Source organism: Nomascus leucogenys, chromosome 10, assembly GCF_006542625.1.
Source record: "Nomascus leucogenys isolate Asia chromosome 10, Asia_NLE_v1, whole genome shotgun sequence".
NCBI classification, from domain to species: Eukaryota; Metazoa; Chordata; class Mammalia; order Primates; family Hylobatidae; genus Nomascus; species Nomascus leucogenys.
Window position 1 is genome coordinate 51,399,998 of NC_044390.1, and position 27,088 is coordinate 51,427,085.

At 42.8% G+C, this 27,088-nt stretch overlaps 1 protein-coding gene across 5 annotated transcripts; it reads left to right on the top strand.

The window, feature by feature from the left end:
• The first annotated feature begins 45 nt into the window (after nt 1-45).
• On the top strand, nt 46-27,088 carry ZNF14 (zinc finger protein 14). Of its 5 annotated transcripts, XR_004031983.1 has the most exons (5): nt 19,094-19,434; nt 19,646-19,706; nt 20,704-22,593; nt 24,623-24,699; nt 25,989-27,088. XR_004031983.1 is itself a non-coding variant. In XM_004092891.3 (4 exons), exons 1-4 carry the CDS (start codon nt 252-254, stop codon nt 22,439-22,441), a joined length of 1,929 nt encoding a protein of 642 aa, XP_004092939.1. In that variant the 5' UTR covers nt 46-251; the 3' UTR covers nt 22,442-25,369. The 5 variants fall into 5 exon arrangements, 2 of the variants coding, with proteins under 2 accessions (XP_004092939.1, XP_030676172.1); XM_004092891.3 differs by lacking the exon at nt 25,989-27,088 and adding an exon at nt 46-254 and having other exon boundaries at nt 19,308-19,434; nt 20,704-25,369; XR_004031984.1 differs by lacking the exon at nt 24,623-24,699.

Sequence of the window (27,088 nt, forward strand, 5' to 3'; positions counted from 1 at the left end):
TCCGCTGTCACTCAGTGATAAAGAGGCGGGGCCATTGGATCTGTCCAATCAGGACCTCAGCTGAAATGATGTGAGCGGGGCCACGCTGCGCCTGCGCAATGCGGACGTCGCCATTCCTGTCCCATGGCAAGATTGCGTTTCACCTGCTCCTGAAGGCCGAAGGTGGCTCTAGCGCATCCTTTGTCGCGCCGTGACCTGCAGGTACTGACAGATCCGTGGGGAGGACACCGTGACTTCCCGGATGCTGGGAAATGGTGAGTGTGCGGGGCCAGTGTCCGAGGGGAGGTTTCTGGTTGGAACCGTCTGTGGCCGAGGCCGGGGACCTCCTTGCAGTCAACTCCGGGGTCTGCAGACCCGGGGGCCACGGCGGGCGCAGTTTGGCCCTCGGTCCTCTCCGTGGGAGCTGGACCGGCAGCCGGGAGCCCCAGCGTCCTGTCCAGTCCCCGCGGGGCGACCTCGGCCCCCGGCCCTGGAGCCCTCTGTGGGCAGCTCTGCGCCCGCAGCCCCGCGTCTCCCCGGATTGTTCGGTGACAGCGGGAGGGTCCTGGGGAGATCCCATCTCGGTCTGTGGGGTTTGTGCGTTTAAGAATCCACTTGGCTGGAAACCTTACGATGAATCCACGGGCGCGTTTCCTCACTTGTGAGAACCGAAGCCTGGGCAGGTCCTTGCAGCCGGGGTCAGGTTCCTGTGGCTGTTCAAACGCCCCTGTCCTCATCATCAGGGACTGACCCCCTCTAGTGCTCCCAGCACTCAAGCCTGGGGATGTTTTTGACCTTCTGAATGTGGGCTTTCTTTTCGAACTGCGGGGAAGGGGACCCCTTATCTTAACTGATCAGAAAGTTTGTGTTTCTTCCCTTTGGACTCCTTGATCAAATATTAATTCTAGCCACCCTGAATTTCAGTTTCCCTTCGCTCTGGGTAATTTTGTTCCCTTGCGTGAATGTGTGCGATTTTTAGTTTCTTTGGCTTCTGGATGGAATTTATTGTGAGCTTGTTCAAGTTCTTTTAAATTTTCTTGTTTGTGTGTGTTTATCTGTGTGGTTTCTACCCAAGAGATTTCGCCTATGTTGCAGTGCCATGATGATGCAAAATCTCTGTATGTCATTTGTTCCATATAAGTGGTAAGCATTTTGTGTGTGTGTGTGTGTGTGTGTGACGGAGTCTCGCTCTGTCGCCCAGGATGGAGTGCAGTGGCGCAATCTCGGCTCACTGCAAGCTCCGCCTCCCAGGTTCAAGCCATTCTCCTGCCTCAGCCTTCCCAGTAGCTGGGACTACAGGCGCCCGCCACCACGCCCAGCTAATTTTTTGTATTTTTAGTAGAGACGGGGTTTCACCTTGTTAGCCAGGGTGGTCTCGATCTCCTGACCTTGTGATCCGCCCGCCTCGGCCTCCCAAAGTGCTGGGATTGCAGGCGTGAGCCACCGCGCCTGGCTAAGTGGTAAGCTTTGAGGTGTTTGTGAGAGTGATGTTTATGACATACACCACTTTGATACATTCTGATTGTAAGTGTATGTTGTGATTGTAATAGGTCAGTGTGTTTTTCTCTGAGCAATTATCTAGTGGAAGATTCCTAAGTCTAGAGTCATTGTGGGTAGTTTTTTTTTTTCTTTTTTTTTGAGATGGAATCTCACTCTGTCACCCAGGCTGGAGTGCAATGGCGTGATCACAGCTCACTGCAACTTCTGCCTCCCTGGTTCAAGCAATTCTGCTTCAGCCTCCTGAATAGCTGGGATTACAGGCGCCCACCACCACGCCCGGCTAATTCTTTTATTTTTTAGCAGAGATGGGGTTTCACCATGTTGGCCAGGCTGGTCTTGAACTCCTGACCTCAGGTGATCTGCCTGCCTCAACCTCCCAAAGTGCTGGGATTACAGGCATGAGCCACCATACCTGGCTGATTGTGGGTATTCTTTTGATGCTGATTTGTCAGTTTGGGTACCATATCTAGTTTGGGTACCATATCCTGAAAGGTATAGTATATAGTTTTTCAGAATGGGAATACTAATTATTTTTGTATAAAATAATCATCAATAGATAATGGTTTTTCTAAGGCGGTTATTTGTAGAATATGTCTTTTATCTGTCTGTGTACTTGGGTCAGAAGCTAGTAGTGAGTCTCCTTAATTCAAGTAGGCGTAATATATGTTACCTTGAATCTTCACATCCTGATGAGCATCCAGTTGAACTACAGCTGCTTTATGCCAGTGTTTTGTAAATAATTTTCCTGATTGTATTGGGTTTCTTTTTTTATATTTTCTTTCTTTTTTTTTTTTTTTTGAGATGGAGTTTCGCTCTTGTTGCCCTGGCTGGAGTGCAATGGCATGATCTTGGCTTACTGCAACTTCCGCCTCCCAGGTTCAAGCGATTCTCCTTCCTCAGCCTCCCTAGTAGCTGGGATTACAGGCATGTGCCACCACAAAATACTAAAATTTTGTATTTTTAGTAGAGACAGGGTTTCTCCATGTTGGTCAAGCTGGTCTCGAACTCCCAACCTCGGGTGATCTGCCCGCCTTAGCTTCCCAAAGTGCTGGGATTACAGGCATGAGCCACCGCACCCAGCCTGTATTGGGTTTCTTATGTTATTCCAAGTCTGAGTTAGTAAAGTACTTCACTTAGTACATTGGGTTTGCAGTCAGTCTTTCACCGTCAAGTTTCTTAATGTAAATAGATTGGTTTTTAAGGTGCCTACCTTGTAATTGATATTGTAATTAAACACCTTTTGATATTCTGTGAGGTCATTTATATGAGTTATCATTGATTGTATTTCATTGTCTGTGAGATAGAGGAGAGTATGAAAGTGGTAGTTGACATTTGGGAGTTAAGTTTGTGTTTAAAATCAAACCCTGCTCCTAAGAAATAAAACTGCGGGCTGGGCATGGTGGGTCATGCCTGTAATCCCAACACCTTGGGAGGCCGAGGCGGGCGGATCACCTGAGATCAGGAGTTCAAGACCACCCTGACCAACATAGCGAAATCTGTCTGTACTAAAAATACAAAAAAAAATTAGCCGAGAATGGTGGCGCACACCTGTAATCTCAGCTACTCAGGAGGTTGAGGCAGGAGAATTAGAATTGCTTAAACCCAGGAGGCGGAGGTTGCAGTGAGCTAATGCCACTGCACTCTAGCCTTGAGACTCTGTCTCAAAAAAAACTAAATAAATAAAGGTAGTTTGCATATATTGTAGCCAAGTTTGCCACGAATGTGAATTTAGTATGTGTTGAATTATGTCAGATTCTGAATGGTGCTGTGTCTGTTCATTCAGTTTGATTTGTAAAGCTTGTTGGTCTAGGTATGTGTAGCCGTTTTAGTAAATTATATTGAAAAATGGGTGAGGGTAAGGTTTTTCACCTGTAGGATGATGAAATATAGCTCTAATATATGTTAAAGTGGAAGCATATTAATGTTGTTTGTCCCTTAAAATATATGTCTCATTGGGTGGTGTTGATTCAGTACATTTTTTTTATAAGTTTCTCAGTTGTGGTGTTTAATTGGTACCCTTGAAAACAAGTACATTTAGGACAACTCTGTCTACATAATCTTCTGTTGTTGTAGCATGTGTTTCAGAAGTCGTGTGTGTAGGCCAGGCGTGGTGGCTCATGCCTGTAATCCCAGCACTTTGAGAAACCGAGGTGAGTGAATCACCTGAGTCAGGAGTTCGAGACCAGCCTGGCCAACATGGTGAAACTCTGTCTCTCCTGAAAATACAAAAAATTAGCTGGATGTGGTGGCAGGCGCCTGTAATTCCAGCTACTCGGGAGGCTGAGGCAGGAGAATTGCTTGAACCCAGGAGGCTGAGGTTGCAGCGAGCCGAGATTGCGCCATTGCACTCCAGCCTGGATGACAGAGCAAGACTCTGTCTCAAAAAAAAAAAAAAAAAAAAAAAGTTGTGTGTGTAAAGTGATCAGGATCAGTTAAGATTATTGGGTGGGCCAGGCACAATGGCTCACACATGTAATCCCAGCACTTTGGGAGGCCAAGGTGGGTGGATCACGAGGTTAGGAGTTCCAGACCAGCCTGGCCAACATGGTAAAACCCTGTCTCTACTAAAAAATACAAAAATTAGCTGGGTGTGGTGGCGGGTGCCTTTAATCCCAGCTACTTGGGAGGCTGAGGCAGGAGAATCGCTTGAACCTGGGAGGCAGAGGTTGCGGCGAGCTGAGATCGCGCCACTGTACTCCAGCCTGGGCAACAGAGCACGACTCCGTCTTGTTGGGGGGAAAAAGATTACTGAGTGTAATCTTTGTTTCCAATCTAATTCTACTAATGAGGATTTTTTTAGTTCTGTCAAAGAATTGTGGTTCTGTCAAATAAGTTTGACTTTTGGCATAATTATAACAAGGCTGGGGAAGGCAAACTTTCCCAAAAGTGGAAAGTTAAAGAATCATTATAGTATGTCTTATCCTATTCTATTATATATCACAGTCCAGTGGGTATCCCAGTGGCATTGGCATTTTTTCCCGTGGAGGTCTGAAAGTTGGGTATATGTAATATGAATGATTGGTGTGATAGCTGTGTCTGGTGTTGTACCATCTTTTAGATCTGCTTTGTAATCATAATCTTTACTTCCTTCAAGTCTGGGTTGGTACCAGAATTCATATCAAGTATCAACAAATGACTCGTAGGAGTATATATCATATTTAAGCTTGTCATGTTAGTTCTTCCAGTATATGTTTGTTTTTGTTTTTTTTTTTAGATGGAGTTTCACTCTTTCGCACAGTCTGCAGTGCAGTGGCTTGATCTTGGCTCACTGCAACCTTGCCTTCCAGTTTCAAATGATTCTCCTGCCTCAGCCTCCTGAGTAGCTGGGATTACAGGTGCCTGCCACCATGCCCAGCTAATTTTTGTATTTTTAGTAGAGTCAGGATTTCACCATGTTGGCCAGGCTGGTCTTGAACTCCTGACCTTGTGATCCACCTACCACGGCCTCTCAAAGTGCTGGGATTACAGGCGTGAGCCACTGCGCCTGGCCCCAGTATATGGTTTGACTGTGGTACTGGGATTAGTGTTTGGTCTGACAGATTGCTTTTATCTAATGATCTGTTTTGTTTTGTTGTTGTGTTTTTTTGTTTGTTTGTTTTGTTTTGTTTTGTTTGAGACAGAGTCTCACTGTGTTGCCCAGGCTGGAGTGCAGTGGTGCGATCTCGGCTCACTGCAACCTCCACATCCCGGGTTCAAGCGATTCTCCTGCCTCAGCCTCCCGAGTAGCTGGGATTATAGGCATGAGCCACCATGCCAGCTAATTTTTGTATTTTTAGTAGAGACGAAGTTTCACCATGATGGCCAGGCTGGGTAATGATCTGTTTTGATTGGCATGTCTGTTTCTGGTAACATTTTTCTATTATTATGTTTGCTGTCCATTGGTTTGAGATGTTATTGAATGCTTGATTATAGCTACATACATTGGTTGAGTCGCATTTATGTGGTCTAAGGGGTGTGTGGGAATACATGCCAAGCGTCTATAAAGGTGCATTGATTGGATGTGTGTGTAGAAACTCTTTAGGCATTCATTTCAAATGGTCTGAGACTACATATTATTAGTCCCTTGATTTTTCTGGCAGTTGTTCAAAAAATAATATATTTTCATCAAGTACATGTGGAGTGTGTTCTGGTAATCGTGTGATTTTAGGTGTGAGTTGGCATTGTTGGATATCTATGTATTCGAGGCTCAGGAATTTTTATGGTGGCTTTAGTAGGAGTGGTAGGAACAGAAGAAGTAGTAGTAGTAGTTGTCGTATCTGTTATATCCCTTTTATATTCTAAAATATTTTAGGCTGCGTGCATTCCCTCACACCTATAATCCCCGCATTTTGGGAGGTCGAGGAGGGAGGATGGCTTGAGACCAGCAACATAGGGAGACCCCATCACTACAAAAAAGAAAAAAATTAACTATTTTAGTCTATTTGTGTCAATCCTTTGTTTTGTATTAATTATTGGATATGTAATATGTATCTGATTAAATATAACACTGTAACAACTAAGATATAACAGTACTCGGCCTTGAGGTTCTAAGATGGCCAAATAGGAACAGCTGCAGTCTACAGCTCCCAGCATGAGCAATGCAGAAGACGGGTGATTTCTGCATTTCCAACTGAAGTACCGGGTTCATCTCACTGGGGCTTGGCGGACAGTGGGTGCAGCCCATGGAGCAGGGCAGGGCATCGCCTCACCTGGGAAGTGCAAGGGGTTGGGGAATTCCCTTTCCTAGTCAAGGGAAGCTGAGACAGATGGTATCTGGAAAATCGGGACACTCCCACCCTAATACTGCACTTTTCCAACAGTCTTAGCAAACAGCACACCAGGCACTCCCGTGCCTGGCTCGGAGGGTCCCACGCCCACAGAGCCTCTCTCACTGCTAGCACAGCAGTCTGAGATCGAACTGCAAGGCGGCAGCAAGGCTGGGGGAGGGGCGTCCACCATTGCTAAGGCTTGAGTAGGTAAACAAAGTGGCCGGGAAGCTCGAACTGAGTGGAGCTCACCCCAGCTCAAGGAAGCCTGCCTGCCTCTGTAGACTCCACCTCTGGGGGCAGGGCATAGCTGAACAAAAGGCAGCAGAAACTTCTGCAGACTTAAACGTCCCTGTCTGACAGCTTTGAAGAGAGTAGTGGTTCTCCCAGCATGGATTTTGAGATCTGAGAACAGACAGACTGCCTCCTCAAATGGGTCCCTGACCCCTGAGTAGCCTAACTGGGAGACACCTCCCATTAGGGGCCAACTGACACCTCATACAGCCAGGTGCCCCTCTGAGACGAAGCTTCCAGAGGAAGGATCAGGCAGCAACATTTGCCGTTCTGCAATATTTGCTGTTCTGCAGCCTCTGCTGGTGATATCCAGGCAAACAGGGTCTGGAGTGGACCTCCAGCAAACTCCAACCGACCTGCAGCTGAGGGTCCTGACTGTTAGGAGGAAAACTAACAAACAGAAAGGACATCCACACCAAAACCCCATCTGTACGTCACCATCATCAAAGACCAGAGGTAGATAAAACCACAAAGGTGGGAAGAAACCAGAGCAGAAAAGCTGAAAATTCTAAAAATCAGAGCGCCTCTTCTCCTCCAAAGGAACACAGTTCTTCACCAGCAATGGAACAAAGCTGGACGAAGAGAATTACTTTGATGAGTTGAGAGAAGAAGGCTTCAGATGACTGGTAATAACAAACTTCTCTGAGCTAAAGGAGGATGTTCGAACCCACCACAAAGAAGCTAAAAACCTTGAAAAAGGATTAGACAAATGGCTAACTAGAATAAACAGTGTAGAGAAGACCTTAAATGACCTGATGGAGCTGAAAACCATGGCACGAGAACTCCTTGATGCATGCACAAGCCTCAGTAGCTGACTTGATCAAGTGGAAGAAAGGGTATCAGTGATTGAAGATCAAACGAATGAAATGAAGTGAGAAGAGAAGTTTAAAGAAAAAAGAGTAAAAAGAAATTAACAAAGCCTCCAAGAAATATGGGACTATGTGAAAATACAAATCTACATCTGCTTGGTATACCTGAAAGTGACGGGGAGAATGGAACCAAGTTGGAAAACACTCTTCAGGATGCTATCCAGGAGAACTTCCCCAACCTAGCAAGGCAGGCCAACATTCAAATTCAGGAAATACAGAGAATGCCACAAAGATACTCCTCGAGAAGAGCAGCTCCAAGATACATAATTGTCAGATTCACCAAAGTTGAAATGAAGGAAAAAATCTTAAGGGCAGCGAGAGAGAAAGGTCGGGTTACCCACGAAGGGAAGCCCATCAGACTAACAGCAGATCTCTCGGCAGAAACTCTACAAGCCAGAAGAGAGTGGGGGCCAATATTCAACATTCTTAAAGAAAAGAATTTTCAACCCAGAATTTCATATCCAGTGAAACTAAGCTTCATAAGTGAAGGAGAAATAAAATCCTTTACAAACAAATGCTGAGAGATTTTGTCTCCACCAGGCCTGCCTTACAAGAGCTCCTGAAGGTAGCACTAAACATGGAAAGGAACAACTGGTACCAGCCACTGCAAAAACATGCCAAATTGTAAAGACCATTGATGCTAGGAAGAAACTGCATCAACTAACAAGCAAAATAACCAGGTAACATCATACTGACAGGATCAGATTCACACATAACAATATTAACCTTAAATGTAAATGGGCTAAATGCTCCAATTAAAAGACACAGACTGGCAAATTGGACAAAGAGTCAAGAGCCATCAGTGTGCTGTATTCAGGAGACCCATCTCATGTGCAGAGACACACATAGACTCAAAATAAAGGGATAGAGGAAGATCTACCAACCAAATGGAAAACAAAAAAAAGTAGAGCTTGCAATCCTAGTCTCTGATAAAACAGACTTTAAACCAACAAAGATCAAAAGAGACAAAGAAGGCCATTACATAATGGTAAAGGGATCAATTCAACAAGAAGAACTATCCTAAATATATCTGCACCCAATACAGGAGCACCCAGATTCATAAAACAAACCCTTAGAGACCTACAAAGAGACTTAGACTCCCACACAATAATAATGAGAGACTTTAACACCCCACTGTCAACACTAGACAGATCAACGAGACAGAAAGTTAACAAGGATATCTAGGAATTGAACTCAGCTCTGCACCAAGCAGACCTAATAGACATCTACAGAACTCTCTACCCCAAATCAACAGAATATACATTCTTCTCAGCATCACATCGCACTTATTCCAAAATTGACCACATAGTTGGAAGTAAAGCACTCCTCAGCAAATGTAAAAGAACAGAAATTATAACAAACTGTCTCTCAGACCACAGTGCAATCAAACTAGAACTCAGGATTAAGAAACTCACTCAAAACTGCTCAACTGCATGGAAACTGAACAACCTGCTCCTGAATGACTACTGGGTACATAACGAAATGAAGGCGGAAATAAACATGTTCTTTGAAACCAATGAGAACAAAGATACAACATACCAGAATCTCTGGGACACATTTAAAGCAGTGTGTAGAGGGAAATTTATAGCACTAAATGCCCACAAGAGAAAGCAGGGAAGATCTAAAATTGACACCCTAATATCACAATTAAAAGAACTAGAGAAGCAAGAGCAAACACATTCAAAAGCTAGCAGAAAGCAAGAAATAACTAAGATCAGAGCAGAACTGAAGGAGATAGGGACACAAAAAACTCTTCAAAAAATCAATGAATCCAGGAGCTGGTTTTTTGAAAAGATCAACAAAATTGATAGACCGATAGCAAGACTAATAAGAAAGAGAAGAATCAAATAGATGCAATAAAAAATGATAAAGGGGATATCACCACTGATCCCACAGAAATACAAACTACCATCAGAGAATACTACAAACACCTCTACTCAAATAAACTAGGAAATCTAGAAGAAATGGATAAATTCCTGGACATACACCCTCCCAAGACTAAACCAGGAAGAAGTTGAATCCCTGAATAGACCAATAACAGGCTCTGAAATTGAGGCAACAATTAATAGTCTACCAACCAAAAAAAGTCCAGGACCAGGACCAGACGGATTCACAGCCAAATTCTACCAGAGGTACAAAGAGGAGCTGATACCATTCCTTCTGAAACTATTCCAATCAATAGAAAAAGAGGGAATCCTCCCTAACTCATTTTATGAGGCCAACATCATCCTGATACCAAAGCCTGGCAGAGACACAACAAAAAAAAGAGAATTTTAGACCAATATCCCTGACGAATAGCGAATCAAAAATCCTAAATAAAATACTGGCAAACTGAATCCAGCAGCACATCAAAAAGCTTATCCACCATGATCAAGTTGGGTTCATCCCTGGGATGCAAGGCTGGTTCAACATACACAAATCAATAAATGTAATCCATCATATAAACAGAACCAAAGACGGTGGCCAGGCGCGGTGGCTCAAGCCTGTAATCCCAGCACTTTGGGAGGCTGAGGCAGGTGGATCACGAGGTCAGGAGATGGAGACCATCCTGGCTAACACGGTGAAACCCCATCTCTACTAAAAATACAAAAAATTAGACGGACGTGTTGGCGGGCGCCTGTAGTCCCAGCTACTCGGGAGGCTGAGGCAGGAGAATGGTGTGAACCCAGGAGGCGGAGCTTGCAGTGAGCTGAGATCGCGCCATTGCACTCCAGCCTGGGGGACAGAGCATGACTCCGTCTCAAAAAAAAAAAAAAAAAAACAGAACCAAAGACAAAAACCACATGATTTATCTCAATAGATACAGAAAAGGCCTTCGACAAAATTCAACAGCCCTTCATGCTAAAAACTCTCAATAAACCAGGTATTGATGGGATGTATCTCAAAATAATAAGAGCTATTTATGACAAACCCACAGCCAATATCATACTGAATGGGCATAAACTAGAAGCATTCCCTTTGAAAACTGGCACAAGAGAGGGATGCCCTCTCTCACCACTCCTATTCAACATAGTGTTGGAAGTTCTGGCCAGGGCAATCAGGCAGGAGAAAGAAATAAAGGGTATTCAATTAGGAAAAGAGGAAGTCAAATTGTCCCTGTTTGCAGATTGTATATTTAGAAAACCCATCGTCTCAGCCCAAAATCTCCTTAAGCTGGTAAGCAACTTCAGCAAAGTCTCAGGATACAAAATCAGTGTGCAGAAATCACAAGCATTCCTATATACCAATAACAGGCAAACAGAGAGCCAAATCATGAGTGAACTCCCATTCACAATTGCTACAAAGAGAATAAAATACCTAGGAATCCAACTTACAAGGGATGTGAAGGACCTCTTCAAGGAGAACTACAAACCACTGCTCAACAAAATAAAAGAGGACACAAACAAATGGAAGAACATTCCATGCTCATGGATAGGAAGAATCAATATAGTGAAAATGGCCATACTGCCCAAGGTAATGTATAGATTCAATGCCATCCCCATCAAGCTACCAATGACTTTCTTCACAGAATTGGAAAAAACTACTTTAAAGTTCATATGGAACCAAAAAAGAGCCCATATAGCAAAGACAATCCTAAGCCAAAAGAACAAAGCTGGAGGCATCACACTGCCTGACTTCAAACTATACTACAAGGCTACAGTAACCAAAACAGCATGGTACTGGTACCAAAACAGAGATATAGACCAATGGAACAGAACAGAGCCCTCAGAAATAATACCACACATCTACAACCATCTGATCTTTGACAAAGCTGACAAAAACAAGAAATGGGGAAAGGATTCCCTATTTAATAAATGGTGTTGGGAAAACTGGCTAGCCATATGTAGAATAAGGTGAGACATAGGAGATCTTAGAAAGGCTAAAGGTGATCTTGGAGAAACTAAGTCTCCATGCTGGGAGTGCACTGTTGCTGTCAGTCTGCAAATTATTAATCAGATACTGTGCTTGGCAAGCAGATGGTGTAATTTGTCATTTGTCTGCAGTGGTGTGTATGCTTGTGTTACCCTGGTTTATGTGGTTGGAATTTAAGTAATAACAAGACAGTAAAGTCACTCTGATGACTAGCAGAGGTGAATAAGAAAGGCGATAAGACCAACTGAGAAGCTACACAAATTTGTAGCCAGGTGGTTCTTTTTTTTTTTTTTTTTTTTGAGACTGAGTCTTGCTCTGTCGCCCAGGCTGGAGTGCAGTGGCGTGATCTTGGCTCACTGCAAACTCTGCCTCCTGGGTTCAAGCAATTCTCCTGCCTCTACCTCCCTAGTAGCTGGGATTACAGGTGGCTGCCACCATACCTGGCTAATTTTTGTATTTTTTAGTAGAGACAGGGTTTCACCATGTTGATCAGGCTGGTCTTGAACTCCTGACCTCAAGTGATCCACCCACCTCGGCCTCCCAAAGTGCTAGGATTACAGGCAGGAGCCACCGCACCAAGCCCAGGTTGTTGTTCTTAAGCAAGTAAATGAGTTATTCCAGTGATGGCTACAGGTGATGTTGAAGTTAAAAATACAAGGTGAGTGTCATGTAAAACTGGATTGAAGTACACCTTCAATTATTCTTATGGTAATATTGATGCAATCAGTGACTTGAAGAAAACAGTGTAGTGCCACTGTTGTAAAAGGTGTAACAAATCTAGGTCTAGTGACAATTTGGAGAAAAGTTGAAGATTTTGCATAATTCTTTTTTTTTTTTTTTTTTTGAGACAGAGTCTCGCTCTGTTGCCCGGGCTGGAGTGCAGTGGCGCAATCTCGGCTCACTGCAAGCTCCGCCTCCCAGGTTCACGCCATTCTCCTGCCTCAGCCTCTCCGAGTAGCTGGGACTACAGGCGCCCGCCACCATGCCCGGCTAATTTTTTATATTTTTAGTAGAGACGGGGTTTCACCGTGGTCTCGATCTCCTGACCTCGTGATCCGCCCGCCTCGGCCTCCCAAAGTGCTGGGATTACAAGCGTGAGCCACTGCGCCTGGCCGATTTTGCATAATTCTAAGTCTCCTCTTTTACCTGTAGTCAATAAGTATTTTCATATCCATGGGCCAAGATGTCCTGCTGGGAGATAGTGTTGTCATTTAGTCAAATGCTCCCCTTGTAAGGTGTAATCTTTGTATCATTGTCTTCCTTATCCTTTGTGACTATTAAGGTTGGTTGATTTAAGTAAGAGTAGGAAGGGCCGGGGGTGGTGGCTCATGCCTGTAATCCTAGCACTTTGGGAGGCCAAGGCGGGCAGATCATGAGGTCAGGAGTTCGAGACCAGCCTGACTAACATAGTGAAACCCCGTCTCTACTAAAATACAAAAATTAGCCAGGCATGGTGGCGCGTGACTGTAATCCCAGCTACTTGAGAGACCGAGGCAGGAGGATCACTTGAACCCGGGAGGTGGAGGTTGCAGTGAGCCAAGATCGCACCACTGCACTCCAACCTGAGTGACAGAGCAAGACTCTGTCTCAAAAAAATAAATAAGTAAATAAAAATAAATAAATAAAGTAAGAGTAGGAGGTTGTTCTTATGAACTCTTTCTCTTTTATTTAAATTAAAACATGCCGGGTTAAGAGCTTCTTGGGATGTGCTCATTTTGTCTAGGATTTTCAATTCTCTTTTTAGTAGCCTGTTTAATTTCCATATACATCTTGCTGCTGTGGGATTATAGGGTAAGTGGAAATTCCATTGTGTATCTCATTGATCTGATGTCACTTGTGTAGTCCTTGATGTAAAATGAGTTCCCTGATTATTTTTAATTTTAGGGGCTTCCAATTATTTTAGGAGCTCTTAGAAAATTGAGCTGCCCAATTTCCTGTCAGGGCATGGTGGCTCATGCCTGTAATCCCAGCACTTTGGGAGGCCGAGGCAGACAGATCACTTGAGGTGAGGAACTTGAGACCAGCCTGGCCAACATGGCAAAACCCCGTCTCTACTAAAAATACAAATTAGCTGGGCATGGTGGCAGGCACCTGTTATTTCAGTTACTCAGAAGGCTGAGGCAGGAGAATCACTTGAACCCAGGAAGCAGAGGTTGCAGTGACCCAAGATTGTGTCATTGCACTCCAGCCTGGGCAACAAGAGCGAGACTCCATCTCAAAAAATAAAAAAAAGATATGTTTTATGTTCCAGAATGTGGGCTATCTTGGTGAATGTTCCATGTGAACTTGAGAAGAATGTATATCCTGCTATTGCTGGTCTAAGTGTTTTGATTTTCAGTTCAGTCCAGTTGTTTGATGGTACTGTTCCGTTCAACAATGTCCTTCCTCATTTTCTGCCTGCTGGATCTGCTGTTGCTGATAGAGAGGTGTTGAAGTCTCCAGCTATACTTCATGGCTCCATGCATTTCTCCCTGCAGTTCCGTCAGTTTTGCCTCATTATTTTGCCACTCTGTTTTTATGCACATACACACTAAGGATTGCCTTGTCTTCTTGGTGAATTGATCACTTTGTTATTACATAATGCCCCTGTGTCACTGAGATTTCCAGGATGTGAAGTCAGCTTTGTCTGAAATGAACATAGCTATGTTACTTTTCTTTTTCTTAGTGTTAGCTTGGCATATCTGTCTTCATTCCTTTATTTTTAATGTGTCTATACCTGTATATTTAAAGTGTGTTTCTTTTCAACACCATATATTTGATCCATTATTGACAGTATCTGTCCACCATTTGTTGTATTTAGACCATTGATGTTTAACATGTTATTGATTTAGTTGTATTAATGTCTCCCTTTTTCTTTTTATGTTTTTCTATTTGTTGTTGTTCTTCCTTTCCCAGCTTCCATTCTTTTTTACCTTATCTGCTTTCATTAAGCATTTTACCTGATGCCATTTTTCTCCCCACTTAGCACATCAATTATAGTTTATTGTTGTTTTTTAAGTTTTAGTGATTGCCTTTGAGTTTGTAATACATGCTTACAAGTAACCCAAGACTCTTTTAAAGAACACTATACTACCTCACTGGTTGTGCAAGTACCTCATGAAAAAGTATTCCCAATTCCTCCTTTCCTCTCCTTTGTAACATTGCTGCCATACATATCATTTATTCATAAGCTGGACTTACCAAATATATTGTTCCTGTTAGTGTTTTGGACAAACTCATCTGTCAGATTGCAAAAAAGAGATTGTATTTTACTTGTATTTATTTTTTCTCTAATACCCTTCTTTATCATTTTTCTTTTTTGTAGGGAATTTTTTCTAACAGTTCTTTCAAAGCAGGTACGCTAGTGACAGATTATCTTTTCTTATCTCATAAAGCTTTTATTTCTCTTCCATTTTGAGGGATATTCTTGCTCTATCTAGAATTCTGTGTGGTCGGGGGTTTTGTCTTATGATGTTTTAAACATTTCACTCCAGTCTCTTCTTGCTTTCACTTTCTGTAAAGAGTCTTGGGCTGGCCCCAGTGGCTCATGCCTGGGAGGTCGAGGTGGGCAGATCACTTGGGGTCAGGAGTTTGACACCTACCTGGCCAACATGGCAAAACCCATCTCTACTGAAAATACAAAAAATTAGCTGGGCCTGGTGTTGTGTACCTGTAATCTCAGCTACTCGGAGGCTGAGGCAGGAGAATCGCTTGAACCCAGGAAGTGGAGGTTGCAGTGGGCCGGGATCGTGCCACTGCACTCCAGCCTGGGCAACAGAGTGTGACAATGTCTCAAAAAAAAAGAGTCTGACTTAATTCTTATATGTTTTTATAACAAAGATGTTGTTTGTTCCCCCTGTAACTTCTTTCAAGGTTTTTCTTTGTCTTTTAATTTTCTCCTTGAATATGATACACCCAGGTGTGGATTTGGGGGGTATTTATGTTGCTTGGCATTTCTGGATATGTCCTTTCATGTATAACATTAATTTTGGGAAATTATCAGTCATTATTGCTTCAGTTGTTTCTTCTGTTTCTTTCTCTTTCTTGTTTAGTCAGTACTATTATGTGTATGTTCCACTTTTTGTAATTTTCTGACAGTTTTTGGATCTTCTGATGTCTTTTTCCTCCTTTTCAGTTTGACGGGTTATACTGACAGTTCTTCAAGATCACTCATCATCTCTTCAGACGTTTCCACTGTGTTGATGAACCTGTGAGGCTGTTCTTCATTTCTGTTGCGGTGTATTTTATGTCCTTCGTTACCTTTTGATTCTTTGTTAGAATTTCTATATCTCTGCTTAAATTGTCTATTTTTTCTTTCGTATTGTTCAACATTTCCATGAGAACCCTTAGTATATTAATTATATTTGGTTTAAATTTCTGATCTGACAATTCCAACATCTCTTCTATACCTAATCTGGTTCTGGTGCCTGACCTCTGTCTTCTAATTCTGTTCTTAAAACCTTTTCGTATTTCATATAATTTTTGTTGAAAACTGGACAAGATGTACTGGGAAAAAGAAACTGAGGTAAATAGGCCTTGAGTGTGAGGTTTTAGGTTTATCCTACTGGGTTTTGTTTCTGTTTACTGTTTTCAGTAACTGTAGACGTCAGAGGTTAAAATTTCCTTTGGTGTCCTTGCTTTTCTCTCTTCTGTCATCTTTGGGGTTCTCTAGACACTTGTTAAATAAAGTCTGAAACATGCGGAAAGAAACAGTGCAATATTCTTTCATTGCAGTCACCTGTTTTTAAACAGAAACCCTAATGACAATAGTGGTAAGGTGTAGGTGGAAGGGAAACATGTTATAGTCCTATGATTTGATCTCAGTCTTTTAGTGAGCCTGTGCCGAGCTGCGATGTTTTGTGATTTGATAAGAAAGATACTTAGTCTTTGTATGTGATTCCTAGCACACAGCTCCTAAATCCCTTGAATTTCACAAGTGAGAAGGGTGAAAGGATCCTCCTTGTTTGCAAAGTAGCACTCTTAGGAGATCCTAGATGACTTTAGGATTAGGATTGGTGACCAGAAAGACCCACCCTTGAACTTTCAGCCCTAGCCCCCAGCCTCACAAGAGAAAAGAGGAGCTGGAGATTGAATTAATCATTAGCGTGTAATGATTTAATCAATCATATTTGTGTGTTGGGACCTTCATAAATATTGGGGTTCTGAGAACTTCCATGTTGGTGAACATATTGAGGTGCTGTGAGGATGGCACACCCAGGGAATGCATGGAATCATCCCACCTCCTCCCCATACCGACCAATGGGCCTCTTCCACTTGGCTGTTCCTGAGTTGTATGTTTTGTAATTAAACCAGTGATGCTAAGTAAATCACTCTCCTGACTTCTGAGGGAGGCCCTAGTGAATTATTGAACTATAAAGGGTGGTGTGGGAACTCCAGATTTCTGGTTGGCATGTAGAAGCATGGGTGGCCTGGGCACCCCACCGTGTGGCTTGCATCTGACATGGGGGCAGTCTTGTGGGACTGAATCCTTAACCTGTGGAGTCTGACTAATTCTGGGTACTTAGAATTGAATTAAATTTTAGGGCACAGTCGACGTCAGAGATTTGGAGAATGGTATTGGAAAAGACACCTTGTATTGGTGTTGGGAAGACGAAAAACGGTTCACCTTCACACATGCTTCTGTGTCCCTGCCCCCAGGTCACATAGGCTTTGGTAAAATCATAGTAGGTTGGGCTTTTGTTGAAATGGATTTTTTTGAGAACAGGTCTTCTTAAGAAGAACATTATGTTCTGGGAATATTACAAAATTGTTACTTTTCCTATTTGTCTCTCAAATTTTAGAGAGAAAACTTTGCCTTATGACCCTCAATTCTTTAATGGATCTAAGAAGAGTAATTGATTTGATGTTTGTTTATTTTTTACTTGCACGGCTGGGTTTGACAATTTCTATGTTCCTTACTTGTAAGACCAGAAATTGGAAGTCTCTGACTTCATTTTTTTGTGATGTTTGATGGATGATAGCTTTAAAATCTCATTATTGCCAGGCATGGGGACTCACACCTATAATCCTAGCACTTTGGGAGGTGGAGGCAGGCAGATCGCTTGAGTCCAGGAGTTCAAGCCCAGTCTGGCCAACATGGCAAAACCCTGTCTCTACTAAAAACACAAAAATTAGACAGGTGTGGTGGTGCACATCTGTAATCCCAGCTATTCAGGAGGCTGAGGCACAAGAATCGCTTGAACCTGGGAGGCGAAGGTTGCAGTGAGCCGAGATCATGCTACAGCACTCCAACCTGGGCAACAGCGAAACTTGGTCTCAAAACAAATGAAATAAAATAAATAAAATCTCATTCCTCCTTTTCTACTATGTACCCTACATCCAGATGTGGTAGGAAGAAAGCCTGGGTCACCCTCATTTGGTGCTGGTGAGACATTCAATCCACATTAGCCCCTGCTTGTATGCTTGAACTCCCACACTAGCCCACTCCCTAACCTCAGTGAAAACCCCCAGCCAGCCTATGCGACTCTTCCCAAAGTCCCAAGTAAACGCATAATAAACCCTCTCCTGGTATACAGATTTTGTAGAGGTCTAAGTTGCCATACATTCGTCCTCAGGCCTGAGCTCTAACTTCCCAGTAACCTCCTAGATCCATGAAATGTGAGAGAGAGAAAAAGGAAGAACTGAGCCTGTGATAAATATTACACAAACAAGTTGAAATTAATACTTCTGCACAGGAATATTTTCATTCAGCCAGCTGGATTTGCGTACTGATAGTGGAACAGGAATTAAAAGAAATTTTAAAAATGTATAAGCAAAAACTCAGTTGTATGTAAGAAAAACTAGTTCCCCCTGAGGAAGAGAAAGATCTGAAGTCCCTTAAAAATTGACTGCCTGTTTTTCTGTGGCTAGTGAGCCTTATATCTCCCTTTCCCAGGCATTGTGAAGACTGTTTCTCTAGCTGTGCAGCTGCAAGGTCACTAAACAGATAATCTCTAGTCATAAAACATGTTGTTGTTCCTTGAAAAGTAAGAAATAATGTAATACATGTTTTAATTGAATAACTGTCTTTGATTCTCGCTTCTGTAATACACTTCCCCCTGCACAAATCTCCTCCCGCCCCACAAAATGCTTAAAAGATAGCTTGACTCTTTGTTCGGGGCTCAGTTCTTTGGATGTTAATCCAACTGGGTCGGTGCACCTAAATAATTAAATAATTCCTCCTCAGCCCCTCAATCTCTCTGATTCCTTAATTACCCCACTGCAGTAGTGGCCTGGAGTCCTTCAGGACATGGCCAGCAGCTCCTTCTGACAATTTAGTTTTCCACAGGCCTCCTGGCCTCTCGTTTGTTGATGGGAATAAAAGAAAAGCCTACAGTTCTTGAAGGTGTATTTATTTATTAAAACCTTATCCAGATTGATTCCATGTGTAATGAAATGCTGAGTGATATGGTGCATAATAAGTAGGAAATGAGTTTTTCTTAAAAGGGATTAGTGGTCTTAAAATTTGTTTCATTTGTATAGCATTTCTCTTTTCCAGTGTGAGCTTGAGTCCACCTTTAGAGAACAATAAGGTTTCGTATGATCACAGTAAAAATTTAACAGTAATTGACCAGGCACAGTGGCTCATGCCTGTAATCCTAGCACTTTGGGAGGCCAAGGCGGGCAAATTGCCTGAGCTCAGGAGTTCCAGACCAGCCTGGCCAACATGGTGAAACCCCGTCTCTATTAAAAATACAAAAAATTAGCTGGGTATGGTACACACCTGTAGTCCCAGCTACTTGGGAGGCTGAGGCACGAGAATCATTTGAGCTCCAGAGGCGGAGGTTGCAGTGAGCCAAGATCGCACCACTGAACTCCAGCCTGGGCAATAAAGCAAGACTCTGTCTCAAAAAAAAAAAAAAAAAGAAAAAGAAAAAGAAAAAAGAAAAAAATAGAAGTAATTTCTGTGTGTTCATGACAGCATGAATTTTAGGAAGTCAGTGTGGACAGTCGTAGTTCTGACAGCCAAGTCATACACCAAATGTTTGGAGAACACAGAATTGTATGGGAACTTCTTACAAATCAAGTATAGATCCCCAGTACTGCCAGTCTTACCCACCCTCCTGCAAACATATGTGGAATGTTTCAGGACTCAGTCTCCTTTGAGGATGTGGCTGTGAACTTCACCCTGGAGGAGTGGGCTTTGCTGGATTCTTCACAGAAAAAGCTCTATGAAGATGTGATGCAGGAGACCTTCAAAAACCTGGTCTGCCTAGGTAAGGATATCAACATTTCTTTCCTCAGTTAAATATAGAACACAGAACAAGTGTTTCTTGCTCAACAGCTGTGTTCCAAGATTTGAAATGTGCAAAGGGAATCTTTTGGTGATTGAATCAGACAGAGTCACAGCTAATCATGAAACTAGACTGTAACAATTTTCTATAATTTCTAATAATTTATAATGGTCTTTCTGGGTATGCATTTTAGGAAAAAAGTGGGAAGACCAGGACATTGAAGATGACCACAGAAACCAGGGGAGAAATCGAAGGTGAGTTGCATCCACAGAAAAATAGTGGCCCATGGGGGAATTTCAAAAGAAAGCAAGCAAAACAATTAAGCACAGCTTCAAATTTACTTATTCCTAGAAAACTTTCACTGAAAATGTTTTCTTAAAAACATCATAGATGTTCAGGATGTGAAAAATAAATCACTTTGAAATAGCATTTAGAAACCCCTTCTATAAATATTATTATTTTGGCCAGGCACAATAGTTCATGTAGGTAATCCCAGCAGTTTGGGAGGCTGAGGTAGGAGGATCACTCGAGGCCAGGAATTCAAGACCAGCCTGGGTAACATAGCAAGACCTCATCTGGGGGAAAAAAAAAAGGCCTGGCACAGTGGCTCATGCCTGTAATCCTAGCACTTTGGGAAGCCAAGGCGGGTGGATCACCTGAGATCAGGAGTTCAAGACCAGCCTGGCCAACATGGCAAAACCCCATCTCTACTAAAAATACAAAAATTAGCCAGCCGTGGTGGCGTGCTCCTATAATCCCAGCTACCCAGGAGGCTGAGGCAGGAAAATTGCTGGAACCCGGGAGGCAGAAGCTGCAGTGAACCTAGATCGTGCCACTGCACTCCAGCCTGGGCAACAGAGCAAGACTCCATCTCGAAAAAAAAAAAAAAAAATTAGCTGGGCATGGTGGCACTCTCTAGTCCCAGCTGCTCAGGAGGCTGAGATGGGAGGATTGGTTGAGCCCAGGAATTCAAGGCTTCAGTGAGCTGTGATTGTGCCACTGCACTCCAGCCTGGGTGAGAGAATGAGACTCCATCTCTTATTTTAACAACAACAAAAAACATTGACTGTTTTGATCATAACTATGGTTGAGTCTTCTTCCAGAGCATTGAATATATTAACTTTCAAACAATTCAGACAGGGCAGATATCCTACACTTTTTCTGAAAATGGTTAAAATGTAATTCTCATACCTACTAATAAATACAAAATAATTAAAAAGCCACTAATAATGTGCTGCTCATTTTTTACAGATGTCATATGGTTGAGAGACTCTGTGAAAGTAGAAAAGGTAGCAAATGTGGAGAAACCACTAGCCAGATGCCCAATGTTAATATCAACAAGGAAACTTTTACTGGAGCAAAACCACATGAATGCAGCTTTTGTGGAAGAGACTTCATGCATCATTCGTCCCTTAATAGGCACATGAGATCTCACACTGAACAGAAACCAAATGAGTATCAGGAATATGAAAAGCAACCAGGTAGACGTAAAGCAGTTGGGAAAACCTTCAGTTATCGCCACTGCTTTCGCAAACGTGAAAGAACTCACACTAGAGTGAAGCCCTATGAATGTAAACAGTGTGGGAAAGCCTTTATATATTACCAGCCATTTCAAAGACATGAAAGGACTCATGCTGGAGAGAAACCCTATGAATGTAAGCAATGTGGAAAAACCTTCATATATTACCAGTCTTTTCAAAAACATGCTCATACTGGAAAGAAACCCTATGAATGTAAACAGTGTGGGAAAGCCTTTATATGTTACCAATCTTTTCAAAGACACGAAAGGACTCACACTGGAGAGAAACCCTATGAATGTAAGCAATGTGGTAAGGCTTTCAGTTGTCCCACATACTTTCGAACTCATGAAAGAACTCACACTGGAGAAAAACCCTACAAATGTAAAGAATGTGGTAAAGCCTTCAGTTTTCTCAATTCTTTTCGAAGGCATAAAAGGACTCATAGTGGAGAGAAACCCTATGAATGTAAAGAATGTGGAAAAGCCTTCTTTTATTCTGCAAGCTTTCGAGCACATGTAGTAACACACACTGGGGCTCGACCTTATAAATGTAAAGAATGTGGGAAAGCCTTCAACTCTTATAATTCCTGTCGAGTGCACGAAAGAACTCATATTGGAGAAAAACCATATGAATGTAAACAATGTGGTAAATCATTCAGTTGGTCCATTTCTCTTCGATTGCATGAAAGAACTCATACTGGAGAGAAACCTTATGAATGTAAACAGTGTCATAAAGCCTTCAGTTTTTCAAGTTCTCTTCGAGAACACGAAACAACCCACACTGGAGAGAAACCCTATGAATGTAAACAATGTGGTAAAACCTTCAGTTTTTCAAGTTCCCTTCAAAGACACGAAAGGACTCACAATGCAGAGAAACCCTATGAATGTAAACAGTGTGGGAAAGCCTTCAGGTGTTCAAGTTATTTTCGAATTCATGAAAGGTCACACACTGGAGAGAAACCCTATGAATGTAAACAGTGTGGAAAAGTTTTCATTCGTTCCAGTTCCTTTCGACTGCATGAAAGAACACACACTGGAGAGAAACCCTATGAATGTAAACTATGCGGTAAAACCTTCAGTTTTTCAAGTTCCCTTCGAGAACATGAAAAAATTCACACTGGAAATAAACCTTTTGAATGTAAGCAGTGCGGTAAGGCCTTCCTTCGTTCCAGTCAAATTCGATTGCATGAAAGGACTCACACTGGAGAGAAACCATATCAATGTAAACAATGTGGAAAAGCCTTCATTTCTTCCAGTAAATTTCGAATGCATGAGAGAACTCACACGGGAGAGAAACCCTATCTATGTAAACAATGTGGGAAAGCCTTCAGATTTTCAAGTTCTGTTCGAATTCATGAAAGGTCTCACACTGGAGAGAAACCTTATGAATGCAAACAATGTGGAAAAGCCTTCATTTCTTCCAGTCACTTTCGACTGCATGAAAGGACTCATATGGGAGAGAAAGTCTAAGAATATAAGCAACATTCTGAAGCCTTTGGTTGTTCCAGCTCCTTCTGAATACACAAAAGAGTTCATACTGGACAGAAGCTGTGTGAATACAAACATTGTTCTAAAGCCCTTGATTGTTCCAGTTTCTTTTGAACACGAAAGAATTCCCACTGGTGAGAAACCATATGAATGTAAACATTGTGATTAAGCCTTCAGTTGACCTAATTCATTTCAAAGACAGGACTCCTGCTGCAGTGAAATCTGTTTTTTTTTGTTTGTTTGTTTGTTTTTAAAGGCCAAGCTTGTTGGCTCATGCCTATAGTCCCAGCACTTTGAGAGGCCAAGGCGTAAGGTGGGCAGATCATTTGAGGTCAGAAATTTGAGACCAGCTTGATCAACATGGTGAAACCCTATCTCTACTAAAAATTACAAAAAAATTAGCCAGGCATGGTAGCGCATGCCTCTAATCCCAGCTACTTGGGAGGCTAAGGCAGGAGAATCGCTTGAACCTGGAGGCAGAGGTTGCAGTGAGATCACACCACTGCATTCCAGCCTGTGTGACAGAATAAGACACTGTCTCAAGAAAAAAAAAAGTGGGAAAATCTTCAACTGTCCTCTAGAGTGTGAATATATGAAAGGACTCAAGAGTGGGGTGAAAGTCTACAAATGTAAGAAATTTGGGAAAGCCTTCACACAGCCTTTTGAGCACACATGAGAATGTATACTGGAGAGAAACCCTATAAATATTAAGAATGTGGGAAATTATTCATCCTAGTTCTTTTGTTGTTGTTGATGATACAAAAATATTTTCATTTAATAAAGATTGTCAGGTTATATTTAATGAGAAAGAAAGCATCACGTAAACAGCCCAGTAATAAAATTCTATGATCTTATAAATTATAACATTTTTCTTTAAAATTGGAACATATTCTCATTATGCTTTCCAAAGGACATATTGATTTAGATGTGACTCATTCTTCAGTGGATTCTACAGAAGAAACCATATGAGAGCTAATTTCCAATTCAGCAACAGCATTTTTTACTTCTGTAGTTATTTTTTTCTATCCAATCTGGCTGAATCTTGGTTGAGTAGTTCATGCTGCTATTTGAGGTCTCTGGGTATGAGGTAGGGATCCTTAAGTTTTCTCTCATAATATGTTCTCTGTTGAGACCCACACTATTAAGATTTTCACACAAGGTAACTCTTGGACTGGCCTATAGTAAAAATGGAGTGTAAACATTTGACGCACTTCGTCTGTAGAAGTTTGGTGCAGACTGCTGCTAGTATCTCATTCGTTCCGTGGATGGACTTCTAATTTTTCTCTTTCTTGTCTTGCTCTTTCTTCATTCTCTCATTTCAACTTCTCTACATATTCTATATCACGTTCATTTCCATATGACTTTTCAGATTTACTACTTCTGTTACAGGCTTGCCAATGCACCACAGTGTAGCAGTTTTTTGTTTTCTGAGGTAGTATGTGGAGTTATTTGTCTTACTTCCAAGAAGATTAAGGAAGGCAGACACAAGGGTGAGATTGGAGCAGAAGCTTAATATGCAAAAAAAGAAAGCTCTCTGCAGCAGAGAGTGGAGCCCAAATGGGTTGCCCACTATGAGGCTGGGTCTGGGATTTTTATAGACTGGAAAGGGGAAGAAATGTGCTGACTAGTCTGAAGGCTGTCTTGGCAAAGCATGATTCAGCCTGGCCCAGGACCTTGGCCTGGGACCAATCAGAGGCTGAAGTGATGATTCATAGAGGCTAAAGAATGTTAAAAAAAAGGAAGTGCCCACCAGAACCTACCGGAGCCCACCAGCTATATGCCAATAAAAGGACTAGAGGCTATTTCCTGGAAGCCCACTAGTTATACAAAGGACGAAGGCATTTCTATGTTGGGCCTTGTTCCTTTACTTAAGTGGACTAAAGGTTTGTGCAAGTTTCCTTATCTGAGTGGGCTAAAAGTTCTGTCTGTGCAGCTGTGGGCATATCTCTAGGCATGTCTCCCTGTGCTAATTATTATTATTTTTTAATCCAATCAGAGAACTTGTTAAATGTGGAAATAAGGCACTAACCAGTGGGTCGGGGGCTCTCCAAAAACCCTTCCCTTGCTGTTTACCTAAGGCAAGCTAGCTAACTCCTCTCACTTCTTGTTCCAACACCTTTTTATTCTCAAATTCTTTACATTTCTGTTGTATCGTTTTCATAGATAATAATTCCTGTTGAAGAACTTGATTGTTTTCAGCCAGATATAGACATTTTGAAGATGCACCTTCCAGTTCTGCTGTAAGATTATCAATCTTATGTTTTATCTTTTTAATCTGAATATCCATTTCAAGTTGACTGGTTTTTAAATATCCATGGAAACGAAACTCTTCAGTTTCATATTCATTTAACTTCTTTTCTGTCATTTCTAAGAGTTTCTTGTGCATCCTAGTTCATTTTGAGACCACGAAACCATGCACACATTTAAGAGCAGCTTCTTAAATGTAAGCAATATGGAAATGTCTTCAATTACTTATGCAACCCTTTCCACCACCTTAGGACGAATTGAAGGACTGAGGAGAAAGGACTTGGGTCCCAACAGGCCTTTCTTGGAACCCCGTCTGAAGTTAAGAAACACTCCCACCCCTTAGCTCACATACGTGACTGCACAGAATTGAGAGGGCTCCCACAATCTGCCTTTAACTTTTCCTCAGTGTCCTTAGGTCAGATCTTTGGGGATGCTGTGGTTCTGAAAACAAAGGTGCATCCCATAGTTCTCCAGTGGGATCTGCCTGTGGACACCCTAATTCATGGCTGTCAGCATCATGTTATTCCAAGGCCGTCTGAAGGTCATGTCCAGCTCCGTTTCCCATCCAAACCCACACTGTAGATTCTTGCTGGTAAATGTGTTTAAAAGTTCACACTAAGGCCGGGCACGGTGGCTCATACCTGTAATCCCAGCACTTTGGGAGGTCGAGGCGGGCAGCTTACAAGGTCAGGAGATTGAGACCATCCTGGCTAACGCAGTGAAACCCCGTCTCTACTAAAAATACAAAAAATTATCCAGGCATGGTGGCACGTGCCTGTTAGCTACTCGGGAGGCTGAGGCAGAAGAATCGCTTGAACCCAGGAGGTGGAGGTTGCAGTGAGCCGAGACCACACCACTGCACTCCAGCCTGGGTGACAGAGAGACTCTGTCTCAAAAAAAAAAAAAAATAAATAAATAAATAAAAGTTCACACTGGAACATTTCTCTGTGACAATCCAGGTAGCTCTAAAGTGAGGGCTGAAGAAGCTGTGGCAGAATGTGTGTCATGCCCCTTGACCATACAGGATCCACTGTCCCATAACCACCAGCTCTGCACCAACCACCACAGAAGTCTCAAAACCAACAGTGGCATCATAAAGACATGCCCTACCGTGTCCCAGCTACAGAACACAGTCAGACGAGATCAGGCACATTCAGGGTAGTATGGCCATATACTGCAGGACACAATCAACTTCTTACCTTCCCTAATTTGCCCACCCCAGATCTTCTGGCACATTCCACCTGGCTTAGGCACTGACAACGACAAGGTCTTCTCTCCTCAGTGCGTGTCACGTGTGCTGCTGCAGGGCTGGTTTCATAGCCTTGCCTCCAAGGCCAGCACTTACTGCTTTGTGGAACAGAACCCACCCTGCAGAACTCCAGCCTTGTGGTATACCGGAAGCCGCCATATCAGAGAGGCGCCACCGGCCATGGAGCCGACTCGCTTCATGTCACTCCCAGAATGCAAGGTGTACTGAACTCCCAAGAAACTGTGTCCTGACAGCACCGAAGAGTTCCTCCTTTGCTGAGCTGTGCAGCCATGGTAGGTGTCAGGCCCTTCCTTTGGTGGAGGCAGTGCCCACTGTTACCTGGATAGCAAGTCAGAGTGTCCCGCCAGGGTTGTGGCAGGAATGAGGGAAGCCAGCTCACCATCCAACCTCACAGCAACTTCCTGTCTCTCCCTGGATACCAGAAGTGATATTTCTGTCACTTCAAGATGTTTAGTCTGAGTTTTGTAGGCCTCCATCATACCCCAACAGCAGATGTGGGTCAGGGGGCAGCCTTGCAAGGCTTGAGCATGGTGGGGTCTTGTGAGGCCATCTGGAGCAAGGTCTGCTGGCAGATGTGCCCTTAGTGAAGGTGAGGGCTACCAGGAAGAGCTCAGAGGAGGGCATGAAGCTGAGCCATGAGATCCATGTCTTTGCTGCCCCCACTGTGCTCTCAGTGGAAAAGCAAACTGACACACGGTCAAGTCATGAGGGATGTTTCTGGAATCACCTACAATTTATAACAGTTGAAGGGCTGGAGCAGCAGCATCAATCCATTTCCAGCCCTTACTTTTGCATCCTTGAACTCACATTTTCTACTTTTACAGAAAAGCACTTTTTAGAGCCTATATGCTCAAGTAGTGTAAAATGTCTTCCCCATCAGGATGGGCTAAAGAGCCACTTTTTGTGAGAGGCTTGGGGGCTGGAAGCACCTCTCTGCTACATGGGATGTGGGTGAGAACAATTCAGTCTTTGAAGATTAAGTGTATGTGAGCTTATGGCGAGGTTTGTGTACAACCTGTTTGTGTGTCTATTTGAGTCCTACAATTCAGTAAGTGTTTTTGTGTTTTGTTTTGTTTTTTGAGACAGAGTTTCGCTCTTGTTGCCCAGGCTGG

What these genes read in the sequence shown, in the direction of transcription:
- ZNF14 (XM_030820312.1), top strand. Translation starts at nt 19,299, where the DNA reads ATGTTTCAGGACTCAGTCTCCTTTGAGGATGTGGCTGTGAACTTCACC. An exon ending in CAAAAACCTGGTCTGCCTAG is followed by an intron (nt 19,435 to 19,645) that starts GTAAGGATATCA and finishes TATGCATTTTAG; the next exon opens with GAAAAAAGTGGGAAGACCAG. An exon ending in AACCAGGGGAGAAATCGAAG is followed by an intron (nt 19,707 to 20,703) that starts GTGAGTTGCATC and finishes CATTTTTTACAG; the next exon opens with ATGTCATATGGTTGAGAGAC.